The sequence below is a fragment of the Hypanus sabinus genome, chromosome 5, assembly GCF_030144855.1.
Source record: "Hypanus sabinus isolate sHypSab1 chromosome 5, sHypSab1.hap1, whole genome shotgun sequence".
NCBI classification, from domain to species: Eukaryota; Metazoa; Chordata; class Chondrichthyes; order Myliobatiformes; family Dasyatidae; genus Hypanus; species Hypanus sabinus.
In genome coordinates this window covers 68,583,669-68,600,035 of record NC_082710.1, presented here as the reverse complement: position 1 = coordinate 68,600,035, position 16,367 = coordinate 68,583,669, and the positions used below count along the sequence as shown (strand labels likewise).

Below are 16,367 nucleotides of genomic sequence, written 5' to 3'. Positions count from 1 at the left end.
CTCCTTCACCTGGTCTCACCTATCACCTCCCATCTGCTCACATCATCGCCCCTGACTCCCAGTCACTCACCTTCTTCACCTGGTCTCACCTATCACCTCCCGTCTGCTCACATCATCACATCTGACTCCCAGTCACTCACCTTCTTCACCTGGTCTCACCTATCACCTCCCATCTGCTCACATCATCGCCCCTGACTCCCAGTCACTCACCTTCTTCACCTGGTCTCACCTATCACCTCCCGTCTGCTCACATCATCACATCTGACTCCCAGTCACTCACCTTCTTCACCTGGTCTCACCTATCACCTCCCATCTGCTCACATCATCCCCCCAACTCCCACTCACTCACCTTCTCCTTCACCTGGTCTCACCTATCACCTCCCGTTTGCTCACATCGTCCCCCCAACTCCCACTCACTCACCTTCTCCTTCACCTGGTCTCACCTATCACCTCCCGTCTGCTTACATCATCACATCTGACTCCCAGTCACTCACCTTCTTCACCTGGTCTCACCTATCACCTCCCATCTGCTCACATCATCCCCCCAACTCCCACTCACTCACCTTCTCCTTCACCTGGTCTCACCTATCACCTCCTGTCTGCTCACATCATCCCCCCAACTCACAGTCACTCACCTTCTCCTTCACCTGGTCTCACCTATCACCTCCCGTCTGCTCACATCATCACATCTGACTCCCACACACTCACCTTCTTCACCTGGTCTCACCTATCACCTCCCGTCTGCTCACATCATCCCCCCATCCTCCACTCACCTTCGTCACCTGGTCTCACCTATCACCTGCCAGTTGTGCTCCGCACCCAATCCCCCAGGTCCTATTCTGGCTGCTGCCACCTTCCTTTCCAGTGCTGATAAAGGGTTTGAGCTCCAGTGTTGACTCTATTTTCCTCCATCGGTGCTGCGTGACTTGCCGAGCTCCTACAGAATTTTGTGTGTGTTGGATATGTTTTTACTCACGTTTTCCCTCTCTTCGTTGTGAAGTACTGGAAGAGGTTGGATGTAGTAGACTTTGTCTTCATTCCTTCTACAGTTTGAAATGCAGGCTTCGTCTACAAAGATAAATCCTGCAATATTTGTTCTGCATGATGTTCCCCTTTTTCTTACAAGCTTAAATACTCATTAAGCTTTCTCAGACGGAAGCAAACCAAGAGGAAAGAATGTTTGAGGAGGCTGATCCAATTTTTTAAGAAACAGTGCTGATATTTTAATTGTTTATTTTCTATTTACCTTTATTGCTGTAGTGTCAGGGTTCATTGATGCAGTGTGTGTGGTATTTGCAAGTTCTCTTCCAAGTCATATCCTAAAGCAGTGTGGGTTGCCAGGTTAATTGACCGCTGTAACAAGTGTGTCCATCATCAGTAGAATCTGAGGGAAGGTTGATGGAAATGAGTGGAAAATAGTTTGGGGTTAGTCTAGAGTTAAAGTACCTGGGTGTTTGATGGTTGGCATGGCCTCAAATGGGTCGTTCCTGCCCTGCATGATTCCAAATAACAATGCACTGCGGATAGTGCTGCTGCCTCAGATCTCAGTGGCCTGGATTTGCTTCTGAACTCCACCTCTGTCTGTGAGAAGTTTGCATGTCCTACTTGTGGTTGTGTAGGTTTTGCTTCAGATGTTCCTGTTTCCTCCATGCTGGTTGATTTCTGTAAATTATTGCAGGAATCCCGGAATCATTCATTTATGGATTCTGCACAAGCAATCACACAAGACCAAATGACTGGAATAAAAATGTGCTATAACGTCACTATAATTGTAATTGTTTACTATTGGAAACTTGTAATCATACTACTGTAAGACATAAGGACAATATTTTAACCAGTGAGCCATCCTTAACACCACTCAAGGTGATTCCTTTGGATACTTTATTCGATTGGCTAAAAGTTGCCTTCACCTCTCATCGATACCCTCTGCCCACCAGCCTGTTCTTCCTTAAGTAGTTCCTCAGGGTTATGGATGATTTGCTCCCACGCTATTTCTATGGTGTTTAAGTATCCCAGTGCAGAATCTGCAAACACTGCCACAATGTGTATGGTGAGGCAAAAACAGAAAATGCCGGAAATGCTCGGCCTGTTAGGCTGTAAAACAGATCCGATGTCTCAGGTCAGAGATCCTTCATCAGAGCTGATGAGGTGGTTGGTTGGAAAGTATGTCTGGGGTGTATATCTTCTGCTACTTGAATTAGCCTGTCCATTGGCTCCTTAGGTTCCCAGTGTCATCTTGTCATTTTAAGCTGCCATCAGCCACTCAGTCCCATAGTTTGATGTTGGATTTTTGCCTGGTAATCTCTTGATGAACTCCAAGCCCATTAGAATCTTTTTGTTGAGTGTTGTCGACTCCTGACGACCCTATGGATAGTGTAGTTGCCCGTAGGGTTTTCCTGGCAAGATACAGGAGTAGATTACCAGGCCTTTCTTCCGCGCAGATACAGCTGCTGCCCAGATTGAAACTCAGCTGGATTTGAACTCAGAACCATCCATCTGGAAGACCAATGCAGATGCCACTACACCAGCCCAGTTGAATGTTGGTCTAGAACAGGGGTCAGCAACCTTTACCACTGAAAGAGCCACTTGGACCCGTTTCCCACAGAAAAGAAAACACTGGGAGCCGCAAAACCCGTTTGACATTTAAAATGAAATAACACTGCATTCAATGTTTTGTTTTGCCTTTATGCTGTGTATAAACAAACTATAATGTGTTGCATTTATGAAATTGATGAACTCCTGCAGAGAAAACGAAATTACATTTCTGCATGCAACAAAAACATTTTGAACTCCGAAAAAAAGAGGTTGGGTTGAAGGTTACTTTTAAGTAAAATACTCAATGTCTATTTGAGTTCTTCTTGTATTTATGAAAAACGCCAAACTTAAATTTGCCGCCAGCAGCAAACCAAAAATAACGTCAGCCAGCTGTCAACCTGAAAAATAAAAGGACTATTTCACTGAACAATGAAAACATATGAATATACTTAAAATAATAGGCAATTAAAATATTTATCATACTTGTTCAGGTTGACTCACACCTGACAATGCAGTCGTATTCAGTAGGGATGGATCGATGCTTAGGGGAGTGACCGGGAAGGATAATGTGTTTTTTTCCCTCTCTGAACTCACAGAAGCGTTTCCCAAACGATGTTTGCATTGCGATGATTGCAGAATGTAAATACTCCGAATTTATCATGTCGTGACCTTGTTTGAACTCTCTCAAATTGGGGAAGTGAGACAATGTGCCTTTCTGTAAATCTCTGGCAAGCACTGTCAACTTGCGCTCGAATGCCAAAACATCCTCCAACATGTGCAGAGCTGTACGTCCTTACCCCGTTGAAGAGCTGTGTTCAGCGTGTTCAGGTGCGCTGTCATGTCTACCATGAAGTGTAGCTTTTCCAGCCACTCTGGCTGTTCCAGCTCAGGAAAGTTGAGCCCTTTGCTGCCCAGGAAAGTTTTCACTTCTTCCAGACACGCGACAAAGCGTTTCAGCACCTCCCCTCTGGACAGCCAGCGATAAAAACACGTTGTAGCGGTGTGCTACACGCAGTCAGTAAACTGCAGTCAAAGATAGCTTTATTCGAACTAAACAGCCTTGCTTTTAAGCCTCCCTCAACCCGCCCCCCATGGGCGTGGATGCTGCAAAAGACACGTACTCACAAACCCCCGTAGGCTATCTCCTTTAGCCTGAACGCTGGCTAATTGTGAGCCGGTTCGGATGTGTCAGGAAATGGGTCGCCACAACGTCTTATTTAGATTGTACAAGATCACCATAATCTTCAAATTTAGATTTACATTTCAAAAACTAACAAACTAACATAAAATACATTTTAAATAAATACTGACCATGTAGCGGTGTGCTACACGCAGCGCTAAAATTACGACACGGAGTCGGTAACTGCAGTCGAAGGAAAAAACTTTATTCGAAATCTTCAGCCTCACTTTTAAGCCTCCCTCAACCTGCCCCCCCATGGCGCAGAGGCTCCAAAGCTCTGTGCTCGCAAACCCCCGTAGGCTATCTAATTGTGAGCCGGTTTGGATATGCCAGGAAAAGGGTCGCCACAACCAATTATTTCCCAAAGCAACAGGGAGCCGCAGCATAGACGTAAAAGAGCCACATGTGGCTCCGGAGCCGCGGGTTGCCGACCCCCGGTCTAGAAGAAGGCCCTGACATTTGTTACCTGTGGTGAACTGCATATACCTGTCTGGACACGCCCCCCCCCCCACTGGCTCCTCCCACAGACCCCAGTATAAAGGCGATTGAGGTCTGAGCCCGGCCTCTCAGTCTCCAGGATGTAGTATGGTGGTCAACCACTGCTTGTTCCTTCTTCAGTCAATAAAAGCCGATATCTCGCCTTTACGTCTCAGAGTGAGTTATTGATGGTGCATCATTACCTTATCCTGCCATTACAGTGGGGGGGGGGTGTGGATTTTGCAGAAACAGCTGTTGGTAGTGCCTCCAATGCTTAGAGGTGTCTGCTATAAATGATCTAAGTGTCTGAAGTGTACAGTAGCACAAGGGTTACTGCTACGAGATAGATTATCAACTTAGTCCCACTTTAGGGATTTTAATCTTCAAACTGTTTGTCAAAAGGCTGAAAACTGTTGCATCATTTGATGGAGTAGGTGGTGAATGTCATGCTTGTCTGCCTTTGTAGTATCCAGTCTCTGCCAGCTGGCATCTCACTGAATACCAGAACAGGCTTGACTGGCTGAATTCACAGAAAGTAAGAGTTGGCCATTCAGTAAATGCTCTGTCTGGCCTTTTCCACATATCCCTTGAACTCTTTACGCATTAATACTAACTCCATTTTAAATGCATTTAATAATATGTTAATATTTATCCACATAATCCTGTATCTGTCATTTCCACTCAATGATTCAATCTCTCCATATCAAAGCAAAAGCTGTCAGCATGAAGATGTTATTTTAATTCCTTCATCTAAATTGTTAATATATATTGTGAATGGTTACAGTCTAAGTACAGAAACCTGCAGTACCTCGCTAGTCACTTGCTGCCCTCCTGTAAAGGATCAGTACATATTTTATTTGTTTCTGATCTGCCGATCAGTTCTTTATCCTTGTCAATATATTACCTCCAACTCCATATCCTTTAATATTGCACACTAACCTTTTATGTGAGGCCTTGTTGAAAGCTTCCTGAAAGTCCAAATATATCACATTCACCCCCATTTGCTTTACTGACTGCATGTTCCAAAAAGTCCAAATATTTGATTTCTCTTTCATAAATCCATACTGAATTTAATTGTTCCCATCACTTTTACTGTTGTTATTATTAGTAATATACAGAAACATTTTCCTAAGACCTGATTGAACTTACCCTTGTTTTCCCTCTCCTTTTTTTTAAATATGAGGTTACATTTGCTACCCTATAATCCAGAAACTAAAGAATGTTTGATGCCCATAGATCCATTTCTTATTTTTAAAGCTACTGTCTGAAGTATTATGAGGTATAGAGCACCAGCCCCTGTGGATTTATCAATCTTCCCTAATAGCCTTCAGTTCCTTCCTCTCACTAGGCCCTGGGTTCCCCAGCATTTCTGGGTGGTTATATCTCTCCTTTCTGAAGGGAGACGCACTAGTGTTTGTTCAATTGGCCTGCCATTTCTGTCCCCAATTTCTCTGTCTTAATTAACCTTGAAAACCATTCCTGATCTGTGTGTTTCAATTTTATCGGGTCAATTTAAATGTCTCCTCCTTGCATCTTAATATTAGCTCTGATTTCCCTTGTTATCCATACCCTTCCTGTTTTATTTTTGTGCCAGACGGAAATGAATAATTATTGCCTTTCACTCAGGTGCTGCTTAAATGTTTGTCATTGCTGATCTACCTTCAATCACATGTGATATTCCCCAGTCTCTGTCTTAGCTAATTCTTTCTAGATACCACTGTAGTTTCCTTTCTTTGGTTTTGAGGTTTTGGTCTCAGAATCATCCATGTGACTTTACATTTTAATGCTGAGTTCCACCACATTACGATTGCTCTGCCCCAAGGGGCCTCGCATGATGAGGCTACTAATTCATTACACAGTACACAGTCTTCTTTCTAGTTAGTTCTCAATGGATTCAGAATATCATCTACTATGCAGGCATTCTTCCTCAACACACACAGATGTTGGAGGAACTCAGCAAATCAGTCAGCATCAGTGGGAGGGAGAATAAGAGTATAGGGGTGGAAGCTTACGAGTTGGCAGGTAATTCAAGGGTACATGTTCCCTGGCCCCACCTTATTCTGGCTACAGCTCCTTTCCTTTCCAGTCTTGTTGAAGGGCCTCAGCTTAAAAAGATGCTCCCTGACTTGCTGAGCTTCTGCAGTATTTTGTGTGTTACTCAAGATTTCCAGCATCTGCAGAATCTCTTGTGTTATGCAATCGTGCTCCGCAGTTTAATTGCTAATTTTAATGGTCCATACTATGTGCCAATTAGAGTCTGTCATGACCACACTTGTGGCCTATGGTGGTCCGTTGTATGATTCTCATTCCTGACAAACTCTTTTGTTTAATGCAAAAAAAAAATCAAATTGCTGGAGGAACCCTGCAAGTCAGGCAGCATCTGTGGAGGGAAATGGATAGCTGATATTTCTTTCATCTGGACTGAAAGATAGAGGTGAAATAACCATTGTAAACAGGTGAAAGCAAATTATAGGTGTACCCAGGTCAGGAAGGGCAATGGGTGGATCTAGGTCTGGAGGGGTAGGTGATGGAGGAGGGAGGAGTGAAAATAGCAGCAGAAGCTGGGAGGTGATAGTTAGAGACAACACAGGGTTGTAGATGATGGAATCTGAAAGAAAAGGAAGATAGAGCATGGAACAAATGAAAGCAGGTTGTTCGGGCAGATAGGAACAGTGAGGTAGGACCCAGTGGGAGAAGTTTATGGGCAGATGGAAGGATGAAAGAAACAGGTGGATGGGTGAGGTGGGTATAGCAGGAACTGAGTAGATCAGGCAGAGAGAGGGAAAAAGGGATAGAAGGAGAACAGGTTACCTGAAATCAGGCAATTCAATGGTATGGGAAAGTATTTACTTGGAAGAGGGAGGATTTTGATGCTACTAGGCAGAAACTTGGGAGCATAAATTGATAACAGAGGTATTTGGGGAAATGCAAGTGCTCTCTGAATTACGGAAATGTGGAGGTTGTTCAGGAACTCTGCATGGGGTTCTAGATGGGTTTGTCTCCTTGAGACAGAAAAAGAATGCTGGGTGAAGGAACCATGGTTGACAAGAGATGGGGAACACCCAATGAAAAGGAAGAAAGAAGCATAGTTAAGGTTTAGAAAACAAGGTTAAGACAGGGCTCAAGAAATTTACACAATAGCCAGGTAGCAGCTTAAGAATACACTTAACTGAACTAGAGGGGTGCATGAGAAGGCCTTGGTGAATAGGATTAAGGAAGTGGGGTCTATGAGGATGACTAGAGTGAGGATCAGACCGATCACGGAGAAAAATGTACAAGGATATTGCCAGAACTTGAAGAGGAAAGTTTGAGTAGGTTAGGACTTTATTCCTTGGTGTGTTGGAGAATGACGGGGAGATCTTATTGAAATGTACACAATTATGAGGGGTATAGATAGGTTAAGTACTTGCATGCTTTTTCCTCTGAATTAAAATTAGACATCATAAGTTTAAGCTCATCATCTGACACATTGGGAGCGTGGAAAGAGCTGCCAGCTGATAGATGTGGGTTCCATTGCAATGTTTAATAGAAGTTTTGATAGGTACATGGATGAGAATGGTACAGAGGACTATGGTCGGTATGGGTAGATTGTCTTAAGCAGAAAACCATATCGGCACGGATTAGATAGGGTAACGAGCCTCTTTTAGTGCTATAGTGCTCTGATTATATGAGAACAATGCTTTTAATATTAATTTAATATTTGTTGTCAGAACATAGTCTTTATTGTGCATTTATTTTCTATTCCTTCTTTCCCTGGGTACAACTGTATGGGCACAAAAGGGCTGTTGTCTGCCCATAGACCAGACCTATATGAACAATAAATTTCTTTCCCTAATGGATAACTATGAACCATAGGGGTGATTTTTATGACCAAACCAAACAGTAATAGGCTGTAGGTCAAAATCTAATAACTGCAACCATTTTAAGATAATTTAGTGTCTGCTTTTTATCCAAGAAATGACAACTAATGTATAACAGCTGCAGGTACTATGGCATTGATATATAAACATCCATCAACCATAACACATAGAGTCAAAATTGTTTAAATGGACTATGATTGAAGAGGGATTTTTCAGTACTTGAGTACAGTGCATGGTTGTGTTGAGAAGAAGGGAGGGTGGGTGGAATAGATTGATGAAGGCAGAGTAGGAATAGGAATTAGCGATGAGGGAATGGGTATGTCATAGGTAGGATACAGTCAAGGGTACAAGATACTAGAAAAGTTGAAATGGAATGAACAGCAATCAAATCTAGATCTAAGATGACAGGGTAGAGAAACTAGAAATTTTATCTTGCAGACATACATCAGCATTGAATATAAATGACAATAAAAAAGGTCCTCTTGCTGCACCAGGTTCAGGAGCTGTTATTACCCCTCAACCATCAGGCTGTTGAAGCAGAGGACTTACTTCATACATTCTCACTCGTCCATTCACTGAACTGTTCCCACATTCTGTTTCCACTTCCTCATCTCATGTTCTTGATTCTTACTATTGGAGACAGTCTTTCATTGATTCTATTGTGTTTCTTGGATTTTACTGTGAATGCCTGCACAAAAATTAAGTTTGGGGTTGTATATGGTGACATATATGTACTTTGATAATAAATTTACTTTGAACTATGGAGTGCATTTACCTTTATGTGGATTGAAAAACAGGTTGAATGTCTGGGATCCAACCCTGTACATTTCATTTTAAGTTGTAACACACACAAAATGCTGGAGAAACTCAACAGATCAGGCAGCATCTATGGAGAGAAGTAGGGAGTCAATATCTGTGGGTGAGAACCTTCATTAGACTGGAAAGGAAAGGCAAAGAAGCCAGAATAATGAGGAGGGGGAGGAAGGGAAGGAAGGGGAATGAGTACAAGCTGGCAGATGACAGGTGAAACCAGGTGAGGGGGAAGTAGGTGGGTGCGTGAGGGAATGAAATGAGAAGCTGGGAGGTGGTAGGTGGAAAAGGTAAAGGGTGAAGAAGAAGGTATCTGATAAGAGACAGAAGTGGATCATGGGAGACGGGAGAGGAGGAGGAGTGCCACGTGGAGGTGGTAGGCAGCTGAGGAGAAGAGAAGTGGTAAGAGGGGAGCCAGAATGGGGACTCGAAAAAGAGGAGGGAAAGGTGGGAGCGATTGCTAAATGTTGGAGAAATTGATGTTCATGCCGTCAGGTTGGAGGCTACCCAGATGTAATATGAGATGTTGCTCCTCCGACCTGAGAGTGGCCTCATTGTGACAGTAGAGGAGCCCATGGACTGAGAGGTTGGATCGGAAATTAATGGGCCTTAAGGAAATCCTGCTTGTTGCAGATGGAGCAAAGATGCTCAACAAAACAGTCCCACAATCTACATTGGGTCTCACCAGTGGATACAGAAGATGACCCATCCAAACTTGCGGGTGAATTGTTGCCTCACCTGGAAGGAGTGTTTGGGGCCCTGAATGGTGGTGAAGGAGGAGGAGGTGAATGACAGGTGTAACATTTCTTCCACTTGCAGGGATAAGTGCCTGGAGGGAAATCAGTGGGGAGTGACAAATGGACAGGGGTATCATGGAGAGAGTGATTCCTGGAGAGTGGGATGAGATAAAGATGTGTTTGGTGGTGGGATCCTGTTGAAGACGGCGGGAGTTACAGAAAAATAATGTGTTGGATGTGGAAACTAATGGGGTGGTAGGTAAAGACAAGAGGAGCTCTATCCCTATTAAGTGGGGTGAGAGTGGATGCCTGGGAAAAAGAGTAAATGAGGGTGAGGGCAGCATCAATGGCGAAGGAAGGGATGCTTTTTTTAAAGCATCATGACATCTCTGATGATTTCTGGGAAAGAAAGCCACATCCTTGGAACAGATGCAACAGAGATGGGCAAATTTTAAAAATGAAATGACGCCCTTTTACAAATGACAGGGTGGGAAGAAGTATGGTCAAGAAGTTTAAGTTGTAATATTTTTTGTTCTGAATTTCTGAAGTTCTCTGTTTCTTTTTGAAGACAGCTGTCGGATACTTGCTAAATAATTACTACTGGGAAATGGATCCTCCGACTCAATCACTGCATTACAAATGGCTCCCTGTCACCCGGCCCTGCGAAGACCTCAAAATGAAGTTCACACTGTGTTCCTGTAAAAGTCAGTGCTCTTCCTCAACTCCTGAATGTTCAGCACATCAAAGATCTGTGTGATCATTGCACTCCAGCAGTCAACCATTGACAAGAGATGAATCTGAGTTGTACTTCAGGGAGATTTTTTTTATCATTGTTCTCAAATTGTCTAAATCTGTGTAACACTTTTCTTCAAAACTGTTGAAAGAAAGACTAAGGAATTTAACCACTGTCTTAAAGATATTTTCACAGTAAACTTAATATAACAGTTTTGTAGCACTTAATTTCAATGTAAATTGTGAATGATTCAAAGCACTTGATTTTTTAAGCTTTGTTTATCATTGCAAAGCTGAACATATATCTGTGTGCATTTTACCAACTATCAGATGAAACTTAAAAGTAAATCCTCTGTGGAATACAGAGTATTTTGGATTAGATTGTACACTGGTTTTTAAAGATCCAGGTGCACTGGAACTGTTGAATTCAATAAACCTTCCACTTATAAACCTACTCCATGACAATCTAACCCTTCCTTCCTTCACAGACCATAACATTCCTTTTTTAATCAATATGTCTCATCCAATGCAGCCAAGGAAGTTGCCAGAGGTAATGATTTTGCATGCCACTGGATCCTGACTTCTGAGGCCGAGGGAGTGGGATCGCCTCTGTGCAAGGCTTTTCCATTTTAATATCTTTCATGCATTGGTTACATTGTACAAAGTTTGGCTGGTAGCGCAGTGAGATCAGCGCCAGGCTCGAGAACAGAGGTTCCCGAGTTCGATGCAGTGACAGGCCGCCCCTGAGCGCGCTCTCTATCCGTGCCAGGTTGACGTCAAGCTTGCAACTCAGCCTCATAAAAAAAACACTGCCACCTTGCACAATGTAGTCTTCCTCAGACCCCGAGGGACAACCATTATTTATTATTATTAATAGCTCCCCTAAACTTTCCTCCACTCAACTTCAACAGATGACCTCTGGTATTATCCATTGCCGCCCTGGGAAAATGATGCTAGCTGTCCACTCTAATGATACTTCCCATAATCTTATACACCACTATTAGGTCACCCTTCACCCTCCTTTGCTCTAAAGAGAAAAGCCCTGGCTTGCTTACGCTTTCCTTATAATACAAGCTCTAATCCAAGCAGCATTCTGGTAAATCTCTACTGCACCCACTCTAAAGCTTCCACATCCTTCCTATAATGAGGTGGCCAGAACTGAACTCAATGTTCCAAGTGTGATCTAACCAGGATTTTATAAAGCCACAAGATTACCTTGAAATCAGTCACCTGACTGATGTTCTGGGTTTTTTTTTAATTTCTGTTTGCACAGCATCCTAGGGTTCATGCATAGTGCAATGTGTTTCAACTATTGGAATCTGATCTCTGACTCCTTTGTACTTTGAAAACAGCCTTCTATATTGAGGGCTCATTCTTGAACGTTTAACCCTTAGTGTTAGCAGTATGGCCACTACCAACCACTGAATGAGACCGGAAAAGGACAGTTACAGAGGAAAAGTACAAGAATAGTCATCTGATCTAATCCTGGACCCACCTCTCTTCCATTCGATGTTGATTTTTCCAAAATGTGTGCAGTGAAATAGTTACCCTGAATTCAGTTTTGAGATCAAATCCATTTCAAAAACATAGAAATGTGGTTTGTTTGGAAACTGCACAGTAGATTCACTACTAGGGGAAATAAATGACAGAACTGGTTGGGAAAGCAAAGGAATGGGACTATTTACGTAGCTTTTCCAGAGTGTGCAGACTCAATGGTTGGATGTTTCATAGTGTAGCATTTTACAGTTCCATGAATTGTTTTAACAAAGGAAATCTGTCTTTCTTATCAATTGTATATATGTGACTTTTGTTCTCTGCTAACTGTGCAAGATGTCAGTTGTCATTAGTTCTGACATGTACAAGCAAGCTGGATGAACTCAGCAGGTCAGACCCTGACAAGGGTCTCGGCCCGAAACGTTGACTACTCATTTCAACGGATGCTGTCCGACCCGAGTTCATCCAGCTTGTTTGTACGTGTTGACTTGACCACAGCATCTGCAGTGTACTTTGTGTTTGTCATTAGTTCTGAGTTGGTTTGGAATGCTGTTGCTAGCAGGTCAAGTTGAAGGAGCACTTTGGACTGGCAGGAGTGATCACTAGACCCACATCTTGAAATGCTATCAAGTCCCCAGCTAATCCTGTCATTAATCTGTCTTCTTGGATAAATCCATACTGGATAGTGACTACTGCAGAGGTACATATTGGCTCTCATTCTTCGAGACATCATGTGGTGGTGAAATATGCTGATCTTCAGCTGCATCTCTCCTTTGACTTCTGGTACTGGGAAGGACCAAAGCAGCATGGTAATCAAAATACCATTCCTTCCCAGAACCCTTCCTAATCATAAGCTGTGCTGGACCAGACATGCTGTCTTGCTCTTAATGAGAGGTAAATTCCCTAGCACTCTCCATTGTAGAAATACCTTCGCTCTTTCGGGACAGGTAGAAATAGGAAATAGCTGCAGATTAACCCATGTCACTCTTCTGACACCTTACCTTCAGCTCAGGGAGGCCATGTGACAATTTGTGCCTGTTTAGACTCCTTGAAAAAACTGTCAGTGTAGCTATCCATCTGAGTTCATTGGCTCTACAGTCGTAAGGGACGTTCACAATCTGCTTGCCAGAGCCAGCAATGATTTAGGCACCCCCAGAAACATGTTGAAAAACCACCAGTTGTGTCTGTCCACAAAAATCCAGGTGTACAGGGCTGTCATTGTCACAGCACTGCTATACAGCTACAAAGCCTGAGTCTTGTACCACAAGCAAATCTGGGTGCTCGAGTGCTTTCATCAGTGCTGCCTCCGCTCCATCATGGGTATTAGCTGGCAGGATCATGTCTCCAACAATGAGGTCCTGGAGAAGGCTCGACTCCCAAGCATTGAAGCCAATTCATTGCTCAATCTGCTCTACTGGCCTGGACATGCGTCTCACATGGACAACTCCAGGTTACTAAAAGTAGTACTCTATGGAGAACTCTCTCAGGGCAAGAGAGATCATGGTGTCCTGCACAATAGGTACAAAGACCAACATAAGCAGCAGCCCTCGCAGGCAAATATCAAAGTCAATGAGTGGTAGCAGCCGGCTGTGACAGAGACCGCTGGAAAATGCTGGTACACAGAGCAGCCAAGAATTTTGAAGAATCCAGAAGAGGGACTGAAGAGAAGAGGAGATGCAGGAAAGATCCTACTACCCAAGTGTCTGCATCCCAGCTGTTCCCGTCTTCTTACTGTTCCAGAGTCAGCAGATCCAGAATTAGCCTCTCCAGTCACCACAATGATGCTGTTGCTCCAGAGGATTCTTCTTTCTTCCTGATCTCCACAAGCGAAAAATAAGCCATCGTCACCAGTATGGGTAAAGCAGTGGCTGATTGGCAGGAGGCAAAGAGTGGGAATAAAGGGAGCCTTTCCTGGTTGGCTGTTAATGACTATTGGTGTTCCACAAGAATCTGTGTTGGGACCACATTATATGTCAATGACTTGGATGATGGAATTAATGACTATGTTGCAATGTTTGTGGATAATAAAAAAGATAGCTGAATGCACAGGTAGTTTTGAGGAAGTAGGAGGGCTACAGAAGGATTAAGATTGGGAGAGTGGGCAAAAAAGTGGCAGATGGAATACAGTGTTAGGAAGTGTATAGTATTGCACTTTGGTAGAAGAAATAAAAGGGTTGACTATTTTTTAAATGGAGAGAAAATACAAAAAAATTGAGGTGCAAGGGGACTTGGGGGTCCTTGTGCAGGATTCCCTAAAGGTTAATTTGCAGGTTGAGTCTGTGGTGGAGAAGGCAAATGTGATGTTAATATTCATTTAGAGAGGACTAGAATATAAACGCAAGGATGTGATGTTGAGACTTTATAAAGCACTGGAGAGGCCTCACTTGGAGTACAGGTGTCCCCCGCTTTACGAATGTTCGCTTTACACCACTTCGCTTTTACAGAAGACCTACATTAGTAACCTGCTTTCACATTACAAAGAGGATTTTTGCTTTTACGAAAAATTTTCCCATATAAATTAATGGTTCTTCACTTTACGCCATTTTGGCTTAAGAAAGATTTCATTAGAACGCTCTACCTTAAAGGGGGGGCACCTGTATTGTGAGCGGTATTGAGCCTCTTAGAAGGATGTGCTGAAACTGAAGAGGGTTCAAAGGAGTTTCACGAAAGTGATTCCAGGATTGAACGAATTGCCATATGAAGTATGTTTGATGGCACTAAACCTGTATTCACTAGAATTCAGAAGAATGAGGGGAGATCCAACTGAAACCTATCGAGATTGGAAAGGCCTTGATAGTGTGGACATACAGAGGATGTTCCCAATGATGGGAAAGTCTAGGACTAAAGGACACAGCCTCAGAATACAGGGACGTCCTTTTAGAATGGAGATGAGGAAAGTCTTTAGCCAGACAGTGCTGAATCTGTGGGATTTGTTGTCACAGGCAGCTGTGGAGGCCAAGTCTTTTTGTGTATTTAAGGCAGAGGTTGATAGATTCTTGATTGGTCAGGGCATGGAGGGATACAGAGAGAAAACAGGAGACTGGGGCTGAAAGGAAGAATGGATCAGCCATGATGAAATGGTGGAGCAGACATGATGGGCCTAGTTCTGCTCCTAGATCTTTGGCGTTTTGGACCAGAACTACAAAAAACTCTCCATGAGGACTAGCCAGTGTTTTGTAAAGTAGCATTATGACATCTCATTTTGTGAAATGAGCTGTGCATCAGAGACGCATGGTGCCTCAAACTTGACTGTTGTTACAGTTTTCTTCCAAGAGCCCATCTCTCCTTTCCCCAACAGTATCCAAATCGGTACACCTATTGAGAGAGAGGAATGACCATAGGATTACCAAAGAGCAGGTCCTTGGGCGCCAACCTCGAGTAAACGCAATGTTGATGACTGGTGGTCAGAACCTGGGATGTAGTTGCCTAGGTAGACTCATGGATTGAACACTCCTGTTCCTATTGCCCTGGCCAAATTACATTTGATGAGATATGGCCACAATATGGGCAGATCCAATGTGGTGAGCTGGCAGCACATACTGTGCCTATACAGAAGTATAGGTTTCCCTGTATACAGTTTGCAAAAAACCCCTGACAGAGCAGCCAGAGCAAAAGGGGGAGTGGGAAGACTAGGCTGCATGTCGATGTCCCCAGACTGTCTTCATCCAGTTCAAGTTAACCATAAGATTTTCAAACATGTTAGAATAGTTAACTATATCTGAGATAAGGTGAGAGCAGAAGTACTGGCAGTAATTGAATTGAATCTAGTGGTAGCTAGTCTATAAATCCAGGTCAGTGATTGCATTCATTCAACAGTTTGCAGCCTGACTCAATGATTCCATTAGTCTCTACCAGTCCTGGTCAATTAATCCATGACTCACCACCGCATGAGCATCCTGGTTCAGGGAATCAATTGTCAGCTCTGATTTGGGCTCTGCACTCACCATCAGCTGCCTTGCAACCTCAGGCTCTAAACTGTTCTCATGAACAACATGACTGATCTCCCTGCAGTTTCATTTTCAGCACACAGCATCGCAACAACTGGTTATTGTATCACTTCTAATAGAATAAAATATCCCAAGCAGTTCCACAGAAACATCACTGAGGAAAAAAATGAGAATGAGTCACATAAGGAGGTACACAGATGAGTGAGCAGGAACTCAGCACCACATCACTGGCAGTCTCTCTATAGGCTTTGACAAGGTGGGTCATTCTGCCATTTCTCCACCATCAACTGACTGACCGTCTGATCATCCAGATCCATTTGTATGCATTCCTCTACGGCCAGAGAATATTCAACAATGGCTTCTCTACCCATACACACTCAGTGTCCTCTGTGGTTCTGTCCTTAATCTCTCCCGTTCCTTGTCGACATCCTGCACTTGGAGAAAGATGATAACAGGTGGTTGATCTGATAGACTCCACTGATTGATTCACTGGTGCCCAAAGGCAAAGCTGCCACTATGTAGTCCTAGAATCATTTCTTAAAATAAGGCAGCTTATCCAATTACTACTGGGATCATTTGATTCAGTTGACAAACT

General features: G+C 43.3%; 1 protein-coding gene across 6 annotated transcripts in view; it reads left to right on the top strand.

Annotated features, from left to right (window-relative positions):
• The window catches only part of LOC132394227 (uncharacterized), a 210,610-nt gene extending 199,834 nt beyond the window's left edge, over positions 1-10,776 (top strand). For all 6 annotated transcript variants that reach the window (XM_059970105.1, XM_059970104.1, XM_059970103.1 and 3 more), the window contains one exon: positions 10,168-10,776. In XM_059970105.1, coding sequence (XP_059826088.1) covers positions 10,168-10,356 — 189 coding nt within the window. In that variant the 3' untranslated portion in view covers positions 10,357-10,776. The remainder of the gene's footprint in view (positions 1-10,167) is intronic.
• Positions 10,777-16,367: the final 5,591 nt, after the last annotated feature.